Here is a 22,837-nt window from a genome sequence, read left to right as displayed (position 1 = left end):
CTATCATGCCATTTCTTAACTTTCTCCTTAAAAAGTGTAGCATTTTCATAAGCTTCACTTCTCCACTCATCTAAAGAACTCAATTGCAGCAAACTTTTCTTACCGGCAAGTTTAAAATCTTTATTAAGTTCTCTTACAGCCCAATAAGCTTTGTGCTCTAGCTCTAAAGGTAAATGACAAGCTTTTCCATAAACCATTTTATAAGGAGACATACCCATAGGATTTTCATAAGCAGTTCTATAAGCCCACAACGCTTCCTTCAACTTACTAGCCCAATTTTTCCTAGATTTATTAACAGTCTTTTGCAGGATATATTTAATTTCTCCATTTGATAATTCTACTTGCCCACTAGTTTGAGGATGATAAGCTGAAGCAATTCTATGATTAATACCATATTTAGCAAGAGTTTTTCTAAAATCACCATGAATAAAATAAGAACCTCCATCAGTCATAAGATATCTAGGTACTCCAAACCTAGGAAAAATAACATCTAAAAGCATTTTTAAAGAGGTCTCACCATCAGTACTTTTTGTGGGTATGGCTTCAACCCATTTAGTAACATAATCAACAGCAACAAGTATATGAGTGTTACCTTCTGAAGAAGGGAAATGACCCATGAAGTCAAATCCCCAACAATCAAATGGTTCAATAACAAGAGTATAATTCATAGGCATTTCGTTGCGTCTAGAGATATTACCAACTCTTTGACATTCATCACAAGATAAAATAAACTTTCTTGCATCTTTAAAGAGAATTGGCTAATAAAAACCTGACTGTAGAACCTTTTGTGCGATTCTATCTCCGGTGTGATGTCCTCCATAAACACTACCATGACACTTACTCAATATCTCTTGTTGTTCATATTCGGGGACACATCTTCGCATAATACCATCCAATCCTTCTTTATATAAGTGTGGGTCATCCCAAAAATAATGCCTCAAGTCATAAAAGAATTTCCTCCTTTGCTGAGCTGAAAAGGTTGGAGGCAAGTACTTGGAAACAATAAAGTTAGCATAATCAGCATACCAATGACTATCCCACGAGCTCACCTTTATTGCAGCCAATTGTTCATTTGGAAAACTATCATTAACGGGAACAGATCATAAGCAATATTTTCCAATCTAGACAAATTATCAGCAACAGGATTATCAACACCTTTCCTATCTACAATATGTAAATAAAATTCTTGCAAAAGAAGCACCCATCTAATAAGCCTTGGGTTAGCACCTTTCTTTTCCATAAGGTACCTAATTGCAGGATGATCAGTATGAATTGTGACTTTTGAATCAACAATATAAGGTCTAAACTTGTCACAAGCAAAAACTACAGCTAATAACTCTTTTTCAGTTGTAGCATAATTTCTTTGCGCAGCATCAAGAGTTTTACTAGCATAATGAATAACATTCAACTTTTTATCTACTCGCTGTCCAAGAACAGCACCTACAGCAAAATCACTAGCATCACACATAATTTCAAAAGGTAAATTCCAATCAGGAGGTTCAACTACAGGAGCAGTTGTTAAGGCTTTCTTTAGAGTTTCAAAAGCTTCCTTACAATCATCATCAGAAACAAAAGGTACATCTTTTTGAAGAAGATTAGTAAGAGGCTTTGAAATTTTAGAGAAATCTTTAATAAATCTCCTATAAAAACCAGCATGACCAAGAATACTACGAATACCTTTAACATCCCTAGGATAGGGCATGTTCTCAATTTCTTCAACTTTAGCTCTATCAACTTCAATACCTCTCTCAGAAATTTTATGTCCCAATACCATTCCTTCATTAACCATAAAGTGGCATTTCTCCCAATTAAGAACAAGGTTAGTTTCTTCACATCTGTGCAAAACTTTATCAAGGTTTCGCAAACAATCATCAAAAGAATTCCCATAGACAGAAAAATCATCCATGAATATCTCTACAATCTTTTCACAAAAGCCATGAAAAATAGCAGACATGCATCTTTGAAAAGTAGCAGGAGCATTACATAAACCAAAAGGCATACGCCTATAAGCATACGTTTGATGACCCACAAGTATAGGGGGTGTATCGTAGTATCTTCGATAAGTAAGAATGTCGATCCCAACGAGGAGCAGAAGGTGTTGACAAGCAGTTTCGATGAAGGATTCACTGTAAATGCTCACAGACAAGTATTCAGGGGGTTTTGATGTAACAGTTGAATAAAGTACGAGTAAGTAAAGTGCGAGAGTAACAATTGCAGCGAGTGGCCCAATCCTTTTTAGCACAAAGGACAAGCCGGTTTGTTTACTTATAATGACCAAGCGTTCTCGAGGACACACGGGATTTTAGTCTAGTGCTTTCGCTACATACGGCTAAATAATCTTCATTGTTATGATAAGTGTTGTGTGGGTGAACCTATGCTAATGTACCGCCCTTCCTAGGATTAATACATACTTGTGATTATACCCCTTGCAAGCATCCGCAACTACAAGAAAGTAATTAAGAATAAATCTAACCACAGCCTTAAACTCTGAGATCCTGCGATCCCTCCTGCATCGATATACCAGCGGGGGTTTAGGTTTCTGTCACTCCGGCAACCCCGCAATTGGCAAACAAGTACAAGATGCATTCCCCTAGGCCCATAAATGGTGAAGTGTCATGTAGTCGACGTTCACATGACACCACTAGAAGAATAACACCACAACTTAAATATCACACCATTGAATATTACTCAACCATAGTTCACTACTAACATTTAGACTTCACCCATGTCCTCAAGAACTAAACGAACTACTCACGAGACATCATATGGAACATGATCAGAGGTGATATGATGATGAATAACAATCTGAACATAAACTTGGTTCAATGGTTTCACTCAATAGCATCAACAACAAGTAGAGATCGATACCGGGAGAGTTTCCCCTATCAAACAATCAAGATCAAACCCAAATTGCTACGGCGGTGACGGTATCCAGCAGTGGAGACGGCGGTGATGATGGTGGAGATGATGATGATGGTGATGGCGATGATGTCCAGCTCGATGACGGTGACGATGGCGTCGATTTCCCCCTCCCGGAGGGAATTTCCCCGGCGGATTCCTGCCCGCCGGAGAGCTCTTTCTCTCTGGTGTTCTCCGCCCCGCAGGCGGGCTGTAACTCTTCGCGAGGTACCCTCTGTGGCTTAGGTTTTCGGGACGAAGGAGTTCGCGAAGAAAAGGAGGCGAAAGGGGTCGTGGGCCCCCAAACCACATGGCGGCGCGGCCAGGGCATGGGCCGCGCCGCCCTAGGGTGTGGGCCCACCCTGGGTCCTCCTGGCTCCTCCTTCTGGCTTCCTTCGTCATCTTGAAAAATAGGATTTTTGGTATAATTTCCTCCCACAGTTGATCTTCCGAAATATTGCGTTCTGACGGTGCTTTTTCCAGCAGAATCCTGGTTCCGGTGCTTGATCCTCCAATAATGATGAAACATGCAAAATAGATGAAATAACATAAGTATTGTGTCCCAATATGAAATATATCAATGAATAACAGCAAATTATGATATAAAATAGTGATGCAAATTGGACGTATCAACTCCCCCCAAGCTTAGACTTCGCTTGTCCCCAAGCGAAACTGAACTCGATAGACAGGACCACATGTTTATGGAGTGAAGAGTCGATAAATAAAATACGGACAAGAAGCATCATATTCATTCACACAGGACATTATAGTAAACAACCTCTTATAACTCATCTTGAAACAAGTATAAGGTAATCACAAGTAAAGGTGCATAAGAAATCATAATTGGTGATGGCAAACTTTGTTCTTGGTCAGAGAACAATTAATAGATTATATTTATCTCATTGAGCAGCGCTCTCATGTTAAAGTTTATAAGGCACAACTTGCATACTCAATCATAATGGTCTTTTCATGATCATTGATAACTTGCAAAGCTATATTCAATCAGATAAAACTTGTACTAAACAAAGAAGAATAAAAGACATGATGAAGCAAATCACAGTATAATGGTTTGATCACAACTACTCAAATGCTTGCTTGAGATGGAGGGAAATAGGTTTACTGACTCAACATAAAGTAAAAGACAGGCCCTTCGCAGAGGGAAGCAGTGATTAAATCATGTGCTAGAGCTTTTTCAGTTTTGCAATCATATAAATATAAAGAGAATAAAAGTAACATTTTGAGAGGTGTTTGTTGTTGTCAACGACTGGTAGCGGGTACTCTAACCCCCTTGCCAGACAACCTCCTAAGAGCGGCTCCCATATTATTTTCATTTTGTGTGGCACTCCTTCCAACCTTTCTTTCACAAACCATGGCTAACCGAATCCTCGGGTGCCTGCCAACAATCTCATACCATGAAGGAGTGCCTTTTTATTTTAGCTTTATTATGATAATGACACTCCCCCCAACCTTTGCTTACACAAGCCATGGCTAACCGAATCCTTCGGGTGCCGTCCATCAATCACATACCATGGAGGAGTGTCTAATTAGTTTAATTAATTTGGGACTGGGAATCCCATTGCCAGCTCTTGTTGCAAAATTATTGGATAAGCGGATGAAGCCACTAGTCCATTGGTGGAAGTTGCCCAACAAGATTGAAAGATAAAACACCACATACTTCCTCATGAGCTATGAAACATTGACACAAATAAGAGATACTAAGTTTTGAATTGTTTAAAGGTAGCACATGAAGTATTTATTTGGATGGCAGAAAATACCATGTAGTAGGTAGGTATGGTGGACACAAATGGCATAGGTTTGGGCTAAGGTTTGGATGCACGAGAAGTATTCCCTCTCAGTACAGGTCTTTGGCTAGCAAGGTTAATTAGCAAGCATAAGAGTCGAGGGAAACAAACAAATATACATATGATAGAAACAATCATGCATCTTCCTTGTAAGCACAAACAATCTTAACTTCAGAATAATAAACTATGAGCTAACAAGAAAGACAATGAAACATCTACATGTATTTCTCTTTTCTACTTAAACCTCAAAGTGTTGTTGCTATTGACCAATGCTAAGTTTGCCAAAACCAAATAGATTTATTCAATACTCCCAAAGTGATACCAATACTAACAACAAGGTAAATCATATAGTAGAGATTGCAAACTAAAATAAGATGTGCAATATGTAAATGATAAGACTTCTCATTAATATTCCATAACGATAACTCACACCAAGGGATACATAGACAACCAACTAAAGAGAGATACTTCCAACTGCAACCCATCTTATATGATAACTTCCCTACTCATGATATGACACTACTTGACAATAAAAGTAAAAGGTAGTGATAATGTGATACCACGGCACTCCCCCAAGCTTGGAACAAACCAAGGGGATGCCAATACCGATGATGAATTACTCCTGCGGAGATGGTGGTGATGAACTCCTCCCGCGCTTCTTAATAAACTCCTTCAACTTCAGTTTCTCAGCTTGACAATTCTGCACTACGATTCGAAGAGATTCATTGTTATCTGAAGTTGGCGATGACGACCTTGTGATGCGAATCGAGTGGTATTCCAGCATTCTTTGGAGACGGCAATTCTCCTCTTGGAGTATCTCCACTTCTCTTCTCAGAGCCCGATATTGATCACAAAGCTCATCGGTAGTCCGTAGAACTTCTTCCAACATGGGGAAGGAGTCGAGGCTAAGAGCGGGTGGTAAAGGTCCCTGCAGGTTATGAGAAAAAGAACGTCGAGTGTCAACAAATCCCACCAAGATTTGCTTGCTCCCTCCGGCTTGCTGCTCTTGTCTTGATGGCACCTCCTTCACTTCTTCCTCCGAAAGCCCCTTGCCCTTGTTGTTGGAGGCCATGGTGCTTCTAGACCGAAAACAGATCCTGGCAGAAACAGCTCGAAACAAAACACGTCGAGAAAACGATATACGGACCTCCAGGGGTCCGGGGGATTATATAGCAAAAATTTTCACGACAAACGGAAAGTACCAGATCGAACCAGAGTCGGAAAGGGGCGACGGGGCGGCCAGACCATAGGTCGGCGCGGGCCCAGGTCAGGCCGCGCCGGCCTATGGTGCCACGCCCTCGTGCGTCCTTTCCACTCCGTTTCGAACTCGTAATTTTTCATATTTCCCAAAAACAGCAAAAATATTGTTCGGAAATTAAATTGCGTACTTTTCATTACCAGTACTGTTACCTATTCAAAGTCGAGTTCTGGCGGACTGTCAATTTGCCCTTTGATGAAAGCTTCCGGTGTTTCCACTTGAATAATATCAACATCAACATTATAGGAATCACCTGAGATATAATGCTTGAGTCTTTGTCCATTCACCACTTGCGTAGCATTGCCTTGGAGAGAGCTAATTTTGATTGCTCCTGAACGATACACCTCCTCGACAACATACGGTCCTTCCCATTTCGAGAGTAATTTCCCTGCAAAGAATCTGAGACGAGACCGATACAATAGGACTTTATCCCCAATATTAAATTCTCTTTTGATGATCCTCCTATCATGCCATTTTTTAACTTTCTCTTTAAAGAGTTTAGCATTTTCATAAGCTTCACTTCTCCATTCATCTAGAGAACTTAATTGCAACAACCTCTTATCACCGGCAAGTTTAGGATCTTTATTTAATTCTCTAACGGCCCAATAAGCTTTGTGCTCTAGTTCTAAAGGTAAATGACAAGCTTTCCCATAAATCATTTTATAAGGTGACATTCCCATGGGATTTTTATAAGCAGTTCTATAAGCCCATAGTGCATCCTTCAATTTACTAGCCCAATTCTTTCTAGTTTTATTAACGGTCTTTCCCAAAATAGATTTAATCTCTCTATTTGATAATTCTACTTGACCACTAGTTTGAGGATGATAAGCGGAAGCAATTCTATGATTAATACCATACTTAGCAAGAGTTTTTCTAAAACCTCCATGAATAAAATGAGAACCTCCATCAGTCATAATATATCTAGGCACTCCAAATCTAGGAAAAATAATATCTAAAAGCATTCTTAAAGAGGTCTCACCATCAGCACTTTTTGTAGGTATAGCTTCCACCCATTTAGTAACATAATCAACAGCAACAAGTATGTGAGTGTTACCTTCCGAAGACGGAAAAGGTCCCATGAAGTCAAATCCCCAACAATCAAACGGTTCAATAACAAGAGTATAATTCATAGGCATTTCATTACGTCTGGAGATATTACCAACCCGTTGGCATTCATCGCAAGATAAAATAAACTTTCTCGCATCCTTGAAGAGAGTTGGCCAATAAAAACCTGATTGTAGAACCTTTTGCGCGGTTCTTTCTCCGGCGTGATGTCCTCCATAAGCACTACCATGACATTTACTCAGTATCTCCTGTTGTTCATATTCGGGAACACATCTTCGCATAATACCATCCACTCCTTCTTTATATAAGTGTGGGTCATCCCAGAAATAATGCCTCAAATCATAAAAGAATTTCCTCCTTTGCTGAGCTGAAAAGGTTGGAGGCAAGTACTTGGAAACAATAAAGTTAGCATAATCAGCATACCAAGGACTGTCTCGCGAGCTCACCTTTATTACAGCCAATTGTTCATTTGGAAAACTATCATTAACAGGAACAGGATCATAAGCAATATTTTCCAATCTAGACAAATTATCAGCAACAGGATTATCAGCACCTTTCCTATCTACAATATGTAAATCAAATTCTTGCAAAAGAAGTACCCATCTAATAAGCCTCGGCTTAGCATCTTTCTTTGTCATAAGGTATCTAATTGCAGCATGATCAGTATGAATAGTAACTTTTGAATCAACAATATAAGATCTAAATTTATCACAAGCAAAGACTACAGCTAATAATTCTTTTTCAGTTGTAGCATAATTTCTTTGAGCAGCATCAAGAGTTTTACTAGCATAATGAATAACATTCAGCTTTTTGTCTACTCATGTCCAAGAACAGCGCCTACTGACAAAATCACTAGCATCACACATAATTTCAAATGGTAAGTTCCAATCAGGAGGTTCAACTATAGGAGCAGTTGTTAAGGCTTTCTTAAGGGTTTCAAAAGCTTCCTTACAATCATCATCAAAAACAAATGGTACATCTTTTTGAAGAAGATTAGTAAGAGGCTTTGAAATCTTGGAGAAATCTTTAATAAATCTCCTATAAAACCCAAACATGACCAAGAACACTACGAATACCTTTAACGTCCCTCGGATAGGGCATCTTCTCAATTGCTTCAACTTTAGCTCTATCAACTTCAATACCTCTCTCAGAAATTTTATGTCCCAATACAATTCCTTCATTAACCATAAAGTGGCATTTCTCCCAATTAAGAACAAGGTTAGTTTCTTCACATCTCTGCAAAACTTTATCAAGGTTTCGCAAGCAACTATCAAAAGAATTCCCATAGACGGAAAAATCATCCATGAATACCTCTACAATACTTTCACAAAAACCATGAAAAATAGCAGACATGCATCTTTGAAAAGTAGCAGGAGCATTACATAAACCAAAAGGCATGCGTCTATAAGCATAAGTTCCATAGGGACAAGTAAAAGTGATTTTCTCTTGATCTTTAGCTTTAATGACAATTTGTGAAAACCCGAATAACCATCAAGAAAACAAAAATGAGTATTTTTAGACAATCTTTCTAGCATTTGATCAATAAATGGTAAAGGGTAATGATCTTTCTTAGTAACTTTATTAACTTTTCGAAAATCAATGCACATTCTATACCCTACAACTACTCTTTGAGGGATGAGCTCATCATTATCATTAGGCACAACAGTCATTCCTCCTTTCTTGGGAGCATAATGCACAGGACTAACCCATCTACTATCAGCAATAGGATATATAATACCAGCTTCAAGAAGTCGTAATACCTCATTCCTTACCACTTCCTTCATCTTCGAATTAGGCAGCAGCTGATGTTCAACAACAGGCTTTGCATCATCTTCCATATTAATAGCATGTTGGCAAATAGAAGGAGAAATCCCTTTCAAATCATCAAGAGTGTAGCCAATAGCTCCTCGGTGTTTCTTCAATATTTCCAATAACCTTTCTTCTTCAATCTCTGAAAGCTTAGAACTAATAATAACAGGATATATTTTCTTATCATCAATATGAGCATATTTAAGATTATCAGGCAAAGGCTTTAAATCAAAAACAGGATCTTCCTTAGGTGGCGGTGTTGTACCCAAATCTTCCACCGGTAAATCATGCTTGAGAATACGTTGGCGAAGAAAAATTTCCTCAAGCTCATCTCTTTCTTTCCTAAAAACTTCACTCTCGCTATCCTCCAAATGTTGCTGCAAAGGGTTGTTAGGAACAAGAACAATAGATGCACTGCTTGTTCCATTTTAAAATCATTACTAGGCAAATCAGCTTTATAAGGAGTTTTAGTAAATTTAGAGAAGTTAAACTCATAAGATTCACCAGCAAATTTAGTCAAAATTTTCTCTTTCTTGCAATCTATAATAGCTCCACAAGTATTTAGAAAAGGTCTACCAAAAATAATAGGACAATAATCGCTAGCAGCAGAACCAAGTACCAAAAAGTCAGCAGGATATTTAATCTTACCGCATAAAATTTCCACATCTCGAACAATACCAATTGGAGAAATAGTTTCTCTATTAGCCAGCTGAATAACCACATCAATATCTTCAAGTTCACAAGAATCAATTTCGTGCATAATCTCCGTGTAAAGCTCATACGGAATAGCACTAACACTTGCACCAATATCACATAATCCATAATAGCAATGATCACCAATTCTAACAGATAGCATAGGAACACTAGCTTGTTTGGGTTTATTAGGATGTGAAACAATATTAGAAGCATCTTCACAGAAAATAATATGACCATCCTCCACATTTTCAGTCACAAGATCTTTAATTATTGCAACAGCGAGGTTCAACTTTTATTTGTTCTTCGGGTTCTACGGGTTTCTTTTCACTTTTATGAACCGCACTATTTATAACAGTACTCCTTCATTTTAGCAGGGAAAGGAGTTTTTTCAATATAAGCTTCAGAATAACATGATCAGCTTTCAACTACAACGCATTTATTAATAGATGAATCAATTTTATCTTTATACGGTTCATGATACTTATCAAAATTCTTCTTTGGCAATTCATAATGAGAGGCAAAAGCTTTATAAAGATTTGCAGCAACTTGAGAATCAAGACCATATGCAGCACTCATATTACGAAATTTATCAGTATCCATAAAAGCTTCAATGCATTTATAATCATAAATTATACCTGATTCTCTATCCTTGTCGTTCTCCCAACCTTCGGTATTTTCTTGGATCCGATCAAGAAGGTCCCTTTTAAACTCTTCTTTGTTGCGTGTAAATGATCCGAACAAGAAGTATCCAGCAAGGTCTTGTCTTGAAAAGAAAGTCTTGCATAGAAATTATCAATAATAACATTACCAGGAAGCTCATGAATGGGGCATTTGAGCATTAAAGACTTCAATCTCCCCCAAGCTTGGGCAATACTCTCTCCATCATGAGGCCAAAAATTATATATGCGATTCCGATCCTTATGAATTTCACTTGGAGGATAGAACTTAGAATAAAACCGGGGCACAATATCATTCCATTCAAGAGAATCCCCATTATCCAGTAATTTATACCAATGCGCCGCCTTACCAGACAGCGATAAAGAGAATAGTTTCTTCCTCACTTCATCCATAGCAATACCTGCACATTTGAATAAACCGCATAATTCATGCAAAAACAGTAAATGATCACCAGGATGGACAGTTCCATCCCCTTCATAGCGGTTATCCATAACACGTTCAATAATTTTCATCGGTATTTTATATGGTATCACTTCCTCACCTGGCGCCTCATCCACTACCGTTGCAGTAGTAGTAGATTTTCCAAATAAAAATTGAAGAGAAGATCTCTCCATAATGACTTATAGCAAGCGGCAGAAATAAAATCAGCACAAACGATGAAAGGTTTTCCTTACCAATTCCACTTACCAATAGCGCTTCACTCCCCGACAACGGCGCCGAGAAAATAGTCTTGATGACCCACAAGTATAGGGGGTGTATCGTAGTATCTTCGATAAGTAAGAATGTCGATCCCAACGAGGAGCGAAGGTGTTGACAAGCAGTTTCGATGAAGGATTCACTTTGTAAATGCTCACAGAGACAAGTATTCAGGGGGTTTTGATGTAACAGTTGAATAAAGTACGAGTAAGTAAAGTGCGAGAGTAACAATTGCAGCGAGTGGCCCAATCCTTTTTAGCACAAAGGACAAGCCGGTTTGTTTACTTATAATGACCAAGCGTTCTCGAGGACACACGGGATTTTAGTCTAGTGCTTTCGCTACATACGGCTAAATAATCTTCATTGTTATGATAAGTGTTGTGTGGGTGAACCTATGCTAATGTACCGCCCTTCCTAGGACTAATACATACTTGTGATTATACCCCTTGCAAGCATCCGCAACTACAAGAAAGTAATTAAGAATAAATCTAACCACAGCCTTAAACTACGAGATCCTGCGATCTCTCTGCATCGATATACCGGCGGGGTTTAGGTTTCTGTCACTCGGCAACCCCGCAATTGGCAAGCGAGTACAAGATGCATTCCCTAGGCCCATAAATGGTGAAGTGTCATGTAGTCGACGTTCACATGACACCACTAGAAGAATAACACCACAACTTAAATATGACACCATTGAATATTACTCAACCATAGTTCACTACTAACATTTAGACTTCACCCATGTCCTCAAGAACTAAACGAACTACTCACGAGACATCATATGGAACATGATCAGAGGTGATATGATGATGAATAACAATCTGAACATAAACTTGGTTCAATGGTTTCACTCAATAGCATCAACAACAAGTAGAGATCGATACCGGGAGAGTTTCCCCTATCAAACAATCAAGATCAAACCCAAATTGCTACGGCGGTGACGGTATCCAGCGGTGGAGACGGCGGTGATGATGGTGGAGATGATGATGATGGTGATGGCGATGATGTCCAGCTCGATGACGGTGACGATGGCGTCGATTTCCCCCTCCCGGAGGGAATTTCCCCGGCGGATTCCTACCCGCCGGAGAGCTCTTTTCTCTCTGGTGTTCTCCGCCCCGCAGAGGCGGCTGTAACTCTTCGCGAGGTACCCTCTGTGGCTTAGGTTTTCGGGACGAAGGAGTTCGCGAAGAAAAGGAGGCGAAAGGGGTCGTGGGCCCCCAAACCACATGGCGGCGCGGCCGGGGCATGGGCCGCGCCACCCTAGGGTGTGGGCCCACCACAGGTCCTCTGGCTCCTCCTTACGGCTTCCTTCGTCATCTTGAAAAATAGGATTTTTGGTATAATTTCCTCCCACAGTTGATCTTCCGAAATATTGCGTTCTGACGGTGCTTTTTCCAGCAGAATCCTGGTTCCGGTGCTTGATCCTCCAATAATGATGAAACATGCAAAATAGATGAAATAACATAAGTATTGTGTCCCAATATGAAATATATCAATGAATAACAGCAAATTATGATATAAAATAGTGATGCAAATTGGACGTATCAACGTTCCATAGGGACAAGTGAAAGTGGTTTTCTCTTGATCTTTAGCTCTAACAACAATTTGTGAAAACCCAGAATAACCATCAAGAAAGCAGAATTGAGTATTTTTAGATAACCTTTCTAGAATTTGATCAATAAAAGGTAAAGGGTAAAGATCTTTCTTAGTAACTTTATTAACCTTTCGAAAATCAATGCACATTCTATACCCTACAACTACTCTTTGAGGGATGAGCTCATCATTATCATTAGGTACAACAGTTATTCCTCCTTTCTTAGGAACACAATACACAGGACTAACCCATCTACTATCATCAATAGGATATATAATACCAGCTTCAAGAAGTTTCAATACCTCATTCCTTACCACATCCTTCATCTTAGGAATTAGACGACGCTGATGTTCAACAACAGGCTTTGCATCATCTTCCATGTTGATGGCATGTTGGCAAATAGAGGGAGAAATCCCCTTCAAGTCATCAAGAGTGTAGCCAATAGCTCCTCGGTGTTTCTTCAATATTTCCAATAATCTTTCTTCCTCAAAATCTGAAAGCTTAGCACTAATAATAACAGGATATGTTTTCTTATCATCAATATAAGCATACTTAAGATTATCAGGTAATGGTTTCAAATCAAAAACAGGATCTTCCTTTGGTGGTGGTGTTGTACCTAGATCTTCAAACGGTAAGTCATGTTTAAGAGTGGGTTGACGAAGGAAAATTTCCTCAAGCTCATTCCTGTCTTCCCTAAAGACTTCACTCTCATGATCCTCCAAATATTGCTGCAAAGGATTCTTAGGAGCAAGAGCGATAGATTTAAGCTGTTTAACTCTAAAATCATCATTAGGCAATTCAGCTTCATAAGGAAATTTGGCAAATTTAGAGAAATTAAACTCATAAGATTCACCAGCAAATTTAGTCACAATTTTCTCTTTCTTGCAATCTATAATAGCTCCACAAGTATTTAGAAAAGGTCTACCAAAAATGATAGGACAACACTTACTAGCAGCAGAACCAAGTACCAAAAAGTCAGCAGGATATTTAATCTTACCACATATAACTTCCACATCTCGAACAATACCAATAGGAGAGATAGTTTCTCTATTAGCTAGCCGAATAACCACATCAATATCTTCAAGTTCACAAGAACCAATTTCATGCATGATTTCCATGTAAAGCTCATAAGGAATGGCACTAGAACTGGCACCAATATCGCATAAACCATAATAACAATGATCACCAATTCTAACAGAGAGCATAGGAACACTGGCTTTCCTAGACTTACTAGGATGTGAAACAATATTAGAAGCAACTTCACAGAAAATGATGTGACCATCTTCTACATTTTCAGTCACAAGGTCTTTAACTATAGTTCAACATTTATTTGCTCATATGGTTCTATAGTTTTCTTTGAACTTTTGTTAACCACACTAGTTATAACAGAATACTCCTTCATTTTAGCAGGAAAAGGAAGTTTTTCAATATAAGCTTCAGGAAGAATGTGATCAACAGTTTTAACTTCAATACATTTACCTATATGTGAATCAGTTTTATCTTTGTAAGGTTCATGATACTTATTAAAACTCTTCCTAGGCAATTCAAAATGAGAGGCAAAAGCTTTATAAAAATTTGCAACAACTTTAGAGTCAAGACCATAAGTAGCACTCATATTTCGAAATTTATCAGTATCCATAAAAGTTTCAATGCATTCATAATCATAATTTATACCTGACTCTCTACCTTTGTCGTTCTCCTATCCTTCAGTATTCTCTTGAATCCGATCAAGAAGGTCCCATTTAAACTCTTCTTTGTTGCGCGTGAATGATCCAGAACAAGTAGTATCCAGCAAGGTTTTATGTTGAAAAGAAAGTCTTGCATAGAAATTATCAATGATGATATTACCAGGAAGCTCATGAATGGGGCATTTGAGCATTAAAAACTTCAATCTCCCCCATGCTTGGGCAATACTCTCTGCATCATGAGGCCAGAAATTATATATGCGGTTTCAGTCCTTGTGAATTTCACTTGGAGGATAGAATTTAGAATAAAATAGAGGCATAATATCCTTCCAATCAAGAGAATGCCCATTCTTCAGCAGTTTATACCAATGCGCCGCTTTACCAGACAGCGACATAGAGAATAGTTTCTTCCTAACTTCATCCGTAGAAATACCTTCACATTTTAATAACCCGCATAATTCATGTAAAAACAGTAAATGATCTCCAGGATGAATAGTTCCATCCCCTTCATAGCGGTTATCCACAACACGTTCAATAATTTTCATAGGTATTTTATATGGAATCACTTTCTCACCTGGCGCCTCATCCACTACCTTTGCAGTAGTAGTAGATTTTCCAAATAGGAATTCAAGAGAAGATCTCTCCATAATGAATTATAGCAGGCGGCAGAAATAAAAACAGCACGTACAGTAAAAGTTTTCCTTACCAATTCCACTTACCAATAGCGCTTCACTCCCCGACAACGGCGCCAGAAAATAGTCTTGATGACGCACAAGTATAGGGGGTGTATCGTAATACTTTCGATAAATAAGAGTGTCGAACCCAACGAGGAGCAGAAGGTGTTGACAAGCAGTTTCGATGAAGGATTCACTGTAAATGCTCACAGATAATTTTTCAGGAGGTTTTGATATAGCAGATAAATAAAATACAAGTAAGTAAAATGCGAGAATAATAATTGCAGCAAGTGGCCCAATCCTTTTTAGCACAAAGGACAAGCCGATTTGTTTACTTATGATAACCAAACATTCTTGAGGACACACGGGAATTTAGTCTAGTGCTTTCGCTTCATATAGTTGATTAATCTTCATTGTTTTGATAAGTGTTGTGTGGGTGAACCTATGCTAATGCACCGCCCATCCTAGGGCTCATACATACTTGTGATTAAAACCCTTGCAAGCATCCGCAAATAGAAGAAAGTAATTAAGATAAATCTAACCACAGCCTTAAACTCTGAGATCCTGCTATCTCTCATGCATCGATATACCAACGGGGGTTCATGTTGCTGTCACTCCGGCAACCCCACGATTAGCAAACGAATACAAGATGCATTTCCCTAGGCCCATAAAGGTGAAGTGTCATGTAGTCGACGTTCACATGACACCACTAGAAGAATAACACCACAACTTAAATATTAAACCATTAAATATTACTCAACATAGTTCACTACTAACATTTAGACTTCACCCATGTCCTCAAGAACTAAACGAACTACTCAGAAGACATCATATGGAACATGATCAGAGGTGATATGATGATGGATAACAATCTGAACATAAACCTTGATTCAACGTTTTCACTCAATAGCATCAATAACAAGGAGTAATCAATACCGGGAGAGTTTCCCCTATGAAGTACTCAAGATTCAACCCTAGATTTTACAGCGGAGACGAGGTGCAGCGGTGGAGATGACGGTGTCGATGGTGGAGATGATGATGATGATCCCAATGAAGTCCAGCTCGATGACGGTGACGATGGCGACGATTTCCCCCCTCCGGGAGGGAATTTCCCCGGCAGATTTCTGCCTACCGGAGAGCTCTTTTCTCTCTGATGTTTTCCACCTCGAGGAGGCGGCGATGACTATCCTCGATGTACCCCCGCACCTTAGGATTTTTGGGAGATGAAGTACGCGAAAGGGCGATGGCCAAGGGGGCATGGGCCCCCTCCCCACGTGGCGGCGCGCCGGCCCATGGGGAGGGCTTCAATAATCATGAAACATGCAAAATAGGTGAAATAACATAAGTATCATCTCTAAATATGAAATATATCAATGAATAACAGTAAATTATGATATAAAATAGTGATGAAAAATGGACGTATTAATAATCAGTACAGGTGCACATGGTAGCGAAAAAAATGGCTCTTGAGTCACCGGATTAGGTGCATGCACCCTATTCTCCTCAAGATCAATTTTCCGAGCTACCATGCTCCCCCTCATCATTTCGTCCTCTAAGAAGACAGCATGTCTCGTTTCCACAATCTTTGTGTATTTCTCTGGACAATAGAAACAATAACCTTTTGATTTTTCAGGATAGCCAATAAAATGGCAGCTGACTGTTTTGGTATCTAACTTTGCGATATTTGGATTGAATACTTTGTCCTCAGCAGGGCTCCCCCACACTTTCAGGTGGTTTAGAGAAGGCACTCTCCCTGTCCATAGCTCATACAGTGTTTTGGGCACGGATTTGCTTGGTACTCTGTTTGGAATGTGAATAGCGGTTTTAACGCCTCGATCCACAATCCCAATTTTAGGGTGGAATAGCTCATCATAATGCGCACCATATCCATAAGGGTACGGTTGCGCCTTTCAGCTACCCCATTCTGCTGAGGTTCGCCCGGCATCGAGTACTGGGCGACTATTCTAGTCTCATGTAGGAACCTTGCAAAAGGTCCAGGGACTTGGCAACATGGAGTATGTCGACCGTAGTACTCCCCTCCACGATCAGACCTAACTATCTTTATTCTTTTATCATGCTGATTTTCAACTTCAGCTTTGAATATTTTGAATTTATCCAACGCTTCCGTTATTTCTTTTATTAGATAAATATAACCATATCGGGAGTAATCATCCGTGAATGTAATGAACGAATCATAGCCATCCACACTTTACACAGGGAATGGTCCACATATATCGGTGTGAATTATTTCTATTGTTGTTGTGCTTTGATTTGCACCCTTTTAAATTTGCTTTACAAATTTTCCTTTAATGCAATCGATGCACTATTCTATGTCTGAGAATTCTAATGGAGGAAGAATATCATTTTTAGCGAGTCTTTCTATCACCCCCCTCGAAATATGGCCTAAGCGACAGGGTGCCATAATTTTGATGATTCATCCGCTCATTTTCTTTTCTCTTTGTTGTTTGTCTGACGCGGACAACACGTTTTCACTCACATTACACGCAGACAACACCCACATAGGAATTATTACACCATATGGCACGCTTGCCATGTCCTTCATGTCCATGTGTACTTTTCTGTCACCAGTTGCTTCAGCAGCTGGGTCGCACATATCTTTGAAGAACCAGTGAACTGGCTTTGATACCAATGTTATATCCCGTGGATCAACTAGTGTAGATCTAAACGAGATAGATATGTATCTATCTCTGTAACATAAAGTGTTCATGTACCGAGAGAGGGAGAAAGATCGAGGGTCACCTTCACCCTTTCAGAGGTACCAGAGACCATTGTCATGGAGATGGTGGCGACATGCGGCGCGTCGGTGAGGAAGTGATGGCGGCGGAGCTTCCCGTCGACACTGTGCAGACCTAGATCGATAGGTTTGTTTGGTGGGGCGAGTGGCACTCCAGTCAACCTCGTCATTTGTGCCACCGCCCCCACCACTCTATATATAGCACAGGCAACAGGGGTCCACCAACCAGTGAACGGTTGGGCGCCCCCGATCAGGGCGCGGTCAAAGGGCACGTTGAGCTGTTGGGCTCGAACATGGTGGAGATCAACCTAACAAGTATATGTACGTATATGTGAGCATCTATGATTGTACCGTGTTTAAAAAAAAATTGACGCAGGCACGCGTTAGTTTGCTCCGTGTATTTCTCTGGCTTTAAGACGTTGTACTTGTAGAGAGGAGGCGGGGAGACCGGCCGCATCGCGCCACAGTTGGCCGGGTCCTGGCCCGATCCCCACCACTCATTCCCCTTTTCAGTCACAAATAGTACTCTCCAGCTTCAATCCATGGAGATGCCATGCCGCCCGGTTGCGTGCTGTGCCTTCGCCTGTGCGCGGACAGCCGGAGACAAAGGCCAAGGCGATCCAAGGGGGCCGGCCGGCTAGCTACCGCTTTGGGCCTATGGCCGTCCCGTTCCGTCCCACCACTCCCATATAGAGACCATCCCACACTCTCCCACCCGGGCACCCTGTCTCCCTCCCTTTCCCTCGCATCTCATCTTCATCTCCCTTTCTTGTCCAGAGCTACCCACACCGTCCGCCGCCCCCATACCGCCTCGTCGATCCCCGCCTTTCCGTCTTTGCTCCCGGCAAATCCCACATGCAGTAGTTGTTGTTCTAGGTGGCGCTGTCGTTTGTTTTTTGCTTTCATATTAGGAACAACGACAGATCCGCGGCTTTCTCGAAACGGGCTATCTGCTAGCAGCTGCTGGTCCGTCAAATCCGAAGGCCGGACATCAAATCACCCTCATCACATCAAAGGGGACCAAAAGGATATATATCCATCTCTGCCGCGCGCTAGCTACATCTTCCCGCTCACCCGCATAAAATTTCACTTTGATTTCTACTCTACACACCGTTGCTTGCTTCTTCCGTTCCTCAGTCCCCATCCACTCTGGCTAGCTCAATTTGCTGCAATCCAGATCGCCGAGAAGAGGAAGAAAGCTCGATCAAAACGAGAAGCTAGCTAGCCGCCCATACCATACATACGCCGCTGCCTCGGCGCGTAATCTGGTGGGATCTACAGCATAACATACATTCGATCATAATGTCGTCCTCCTCCGCCTCGTCGGCTGTCTTCAACCTGCAGGACCACCTCGCGCCGTCCCCCACCGAGCAGCTCTGCTACGTCCATTGCAACTGCTGCGACACCATCCTCGCGGTACGTGTGTGTGCCGGCCAGCATGTCGACACCACCTACCTACCGACATCCATTGCTTGCTTGAAACATTGCCATCATGCATATCCTAGCTTAATTAGCTTCCTTGCTCACTTCTATTTCATACCTAACTTTGAACGTTTGTTTGATCTCCGCGTGCAGGTCGGCGTGCCGTGCAGCAGCCTGTTCAAGACGGTGACGGTGAGGTGCGGCCACTGCGCCAACCTGCTCTCCGTCAACCTCCGCGGCCTCCTGCTCCCACCCGCGACGCCGCCCGCCACCCAGCTCCCCTTCGGCCATTCCTTGCTGTCCCCTACCTCCCACCATGGCCTCCTCGTAAGTTCTTCCCTCGTTTAGCCAAGTTTTTCAGCAGCTTCTCAGCTCAGACCGGCCGGTGGCTACCTGCTTAATCAATTGCTGTGTTTGTCTCAGGACGAGGTGGCGTTCCAGACGCCCAGCCTGCCCATGGACCAGGGGAGCACCAACCTCAACGCCTTCACGGGCCGCACCAACAGCAGCTGCTCCAGCAACCTGCCGGCGGCCATGCCCATGCCTGCCGCCAAGCCTGCGCAGCAGCAGGAGATCGAACAGTCGGCCAAGAGCGCCCCTTCGGCCAACAGGCGTAAGGACCAGCTAGCTGCAGTTTAATTACACTGGTTTCCTTTCCTCTGATTTATTTGCTACTTAGTAGCTAGTTGCACGTACATGCATTAGTGGAAGCAATTTTTTCGTTGCCCAGTCTCTATTTGACGATATTTTCTGCACAGTTTTCGTTGGCTTTTCTTGGGAGGGGTAAAGGAAGGAGTTTTTTTTAGCATGGACACACACTTACCACCTCGGTAGTGTTCTTACAGTAAAGATCCATATGATCATCAACATCAACAATCTAGCTCCCCGCGCCTCAAATGAGCATGCAGCGGAGAGATAAAATCCACCTTGGTAGGGTTAAGACATAGGAGTGGAGAGATAAAATCGAGAGCTTGGGATCGATAAAGAACAAAGACATACAATCATGTCCTGTTGCGGCAGGGAGGGTGCACCCATGCTTGTCTCCGATCGGTTATGTAGCAACCTCAGCATGTATAGTAGCACCTAGGTACATGCACACCCATTCGTCCATGTCCCTGCCTGTGCTGATCCAAATCTAATCTGTCGTTGCAGCTCCGGAGAAGCGTCAGAGAGTCCCATCCGCTTACAACCGCTTCATTAAGTAAGATCTCTGCGCACAATTACATTCTCTCCTAGCTTGGTTCTTCCTGATTATTACTCTATTAGTAGTTCAGTACATGCTCTTGGTGCTTATCATATGTTGATTTGCAACTGCAGGGACGAGATCCAGCGCATCAAGGCCGGCAACCCGGACATCACGCACCGGGAGGCCTTCAGCGCGGCCGCGAAGAATGTAAAATTTCTCATCACCGGCTGCACTGCATAGTACAACCTAGTGGAGTAGCAGCTCCTAGTAGATGTTCGCGTGTCGTCTTGATTTGACCGGTCGCTTTACGGTGTCAGCACGGACACAGCGACAGCTTGTGTTCGGCTGCTTGCGCGCGAGATGCCGAGCGGCTAGCTGCGGGCGGCCTGTGCATCAGTGCATGCATGGCTGCTTTAACTTAGCCCCACATTAAATAGTTAGATAGGGTTTCTTAAGATTTGTTTCACCTAGCTACAGAAGCATGCTTTACTAATCCAAACCTGCCGGTATTTTGGCTTACTCTCTTGTTGCTTTGATCCTCATAACAGTGGGCCCATTTCCCGCACATCCACTTTGGCCTCATGCCGGATCAGGGGTTCAAGAGGACCTTCAAAGCTCAGGTATGCACTAAACCCTCAGAACTTTTTGTACTTCCTAAACCTTTAACCTACCCCAGCTTTGCTCCTTGAGGTCTTAAATACTTAGCAAATCTGCAATTCAGAACTCCGAGCAACAAGTTATGGTAATTTGTTGCAAGCATTTGACTATGTGCATCTGGTTTAATTGTGGTATGTAGGATGGCCCTGAAGACATGCTTCTCAAGGATGGTCTCTATGCGGCGGCGGCAGCGGCAGCCGCCAACATGGGCGTCACTCCATTCTAGCTACCTAAATAGCAAGCCTCTCACGTTCTTGCCTATGTCCCGACCCAACTCACTTTTGCCGCAATCTAGGGTTTCGTCTTATATCTCCTCAATATCGTGTGTGTGTTGCCAATTAGATCTAGTTCTAGTACTAGTATTTCTGTCTGATGGGGCCGAGAATGGAGATTGAAGTTGAATACCTAAGCTTCCCGGCTCTCATGACTATCCATCTAGCTACTTAGGTGTAGTGAGCTGTCTTATCTGTTTCCATGTCTTCTTTTATGTGTTCATCATTTTGTTTTTCTTACTGGACTTCTTACTCCTGAGAAAGTCAATGCATGTGTGTCAAGAAAATGTTTTCAGCATCTCGTGGTGTATATGTTTCGTTTCCTTGCATGCATTTTAGGTCGATGAAACGAAAATAAATCGCATTTCATGGAGCTTATAGACTACTTGCATCTCTATTACCTACTGCTAAGAATATTTCTGTAACAACTAAAGTACACCTATGTTTCCAACTTTTATAAAAAATAAATGTGTGTTAAGGCTCCTAGATTGAAAATTTCACCAATGTTAATTGAATACAACATGATTAATCTGCTAGAGCACAGATAGGTCTGACCACCTCGCCCCTATAATTAAGTAAAATTTATTCATATACACCATTGAATAATTATAATTAGGAGGTTTGGGTCTAGATGAGGAGGTGTAGAAATAACATACATCTAAAATCAACTTCCGAAGATCTAGCCACCATCAACTTAATAAAGATTAAAGTTGACCACAAATGAACATAAAAAATATACCATCACAACATATACTTCATTATTTTCCTACCTAATTCTTCTATGCACCACATCACAAATCCAGATTTCTCAAACATCTTTATCTCGTGACAGGAATCTAGAATTGATAATTAGGGTATGCAAATGTTAACTGTTAAAGAGGTGAAAAGCATGTCAATTGTTAGCTTTTCTTCACCGGGAAATTAGGATGTTGTTTAATATGTTGGAGCTCAGATATGATCGAGCAGCTCGCCCCTATAATTACGAATGATATATTTCAGATATGCCAATGAACAATTAATAATTAGGAAGTTAGAGTCTCAATGAAAAGGTGTAGAAAACATGCATCTAAAATTAACTTCAAAATATCTAGCCACCACTAACTTAATAAAGATTAAAGCTGACCACAAGGAAACATCAAAATACACCAACATATACCTCATCATTTTCCCAACTACTTGTGTGTACCACCCCGAAAATCCAAATTTGTCAAGCATCGTCATCTCACGACAAGAATCTAGAATTGATAATTAGGGTATGGGTTTTCTGAATTACCAAGGGACAAGAATAGCGATATCTATTTTTGTTCATAATACCACAAATGCCATTCGGTTTTCCTAAAAACCACAATATTCAGAATCAATGCAGTTGTAGCACAGCATAAAATTTAATTATGAAACAAGAAACATAAATTATGCCACGATAATTTATAAAATGAAATGATTTTCTAGAAAAATGACAAGGTTAGGGACAGAAATCGACTTAAGGTCTAATACCAATTTCTGGAAATTCCAATTGAAATGACTTTTCCAATTCCATGACAACCAAGCATGTTGTGTACGGAATGTCAATTGAATTCGATGATTCCAACATGAAACAACGGCTTACAAATAAGCTATTAAGTGAATGACCAAGAAAAATAAACTGAACATGTAGGATTGTTCTTTAGTAGACCTCTAAGTAAAGACTATT

General features: G+C 41.0%; 1 protein-coding gene across 1 annotated transcript; it reads left to right on the top strand.

The window, feature by feature from the left end:
- Positions 1–18,266: 18,266 nt before the first annotated feature.
- Positions 18,267–21,387, top strand: LOC127306925 (protein YABBY 4). The gene is made up of 7 exons (XM_051337625.2): positions 18,267–19,026; positions 19,186–19,359; positions 19,456–19,645; positions 20,185–20,233; positions 20,350–20,425; positions 20,767–20,838; positions 21,015–21,387. The coding sequence occupies exons 1-7, from the start codon at positions 18,913–18,915 to the stop codon at positions 21,099–21,101; spliced, it is 762 nt and encodes a 253-aa protein (XP_051193585.1). The 5' UTR covers positions 18,267–18,912; the 3' UTR covers positions 21,102–21,387.
- The last annotated feature ends 1,450 nt before the right edge of the window (positions 21,388–22,837 follow it).

This window comes from Lolium perenne, chromosome 6 (assembly GCF_019359855.2).
Source record: "Lolium perenne isolate Kyuss_39 chromosome 6, Kyuss_2.0, whole genome shotgun sequence".
Classification (NCBI taxonomy): domain Eukaryota; kingdom Viridiplantae; phylum Streptophyta; class Magnoliopsida; order Poales; family Poaceae; genus Lolium; species Lolium perenne.
This window is presented reverse-complemented; position numbering and strand designations above follow the sequence as displayed.

What these genes read in the sequence shown, in the direction of transcription:
- LOC127306925 (XM_051337625.2), top strand. Translation starts at nt 18,913, where the DNA reads ATGTCGTCCTCCTCCGCCTCGTCGGCTGTCTTCAACCTGCAGGACCAC. An exon ending in CGCCCCTTCGGCCAACAGGC is followed by an intron (nt 19,646 to 20,184) that starts GTAAGGACCAGC and finishes CTGTCGTTGCAG; the next exon opens with CTCCGGAGAAGCGTCAGAGA. An exon ending in GCTTACAACCGCTTCATTAA is followed by an intron (nt 20,234 to 20,349) that starts GTAAGATCTCTG and finishes TTGCAACTGCAG; the next exon opens with GGACGAGATCCAGCGCATCA.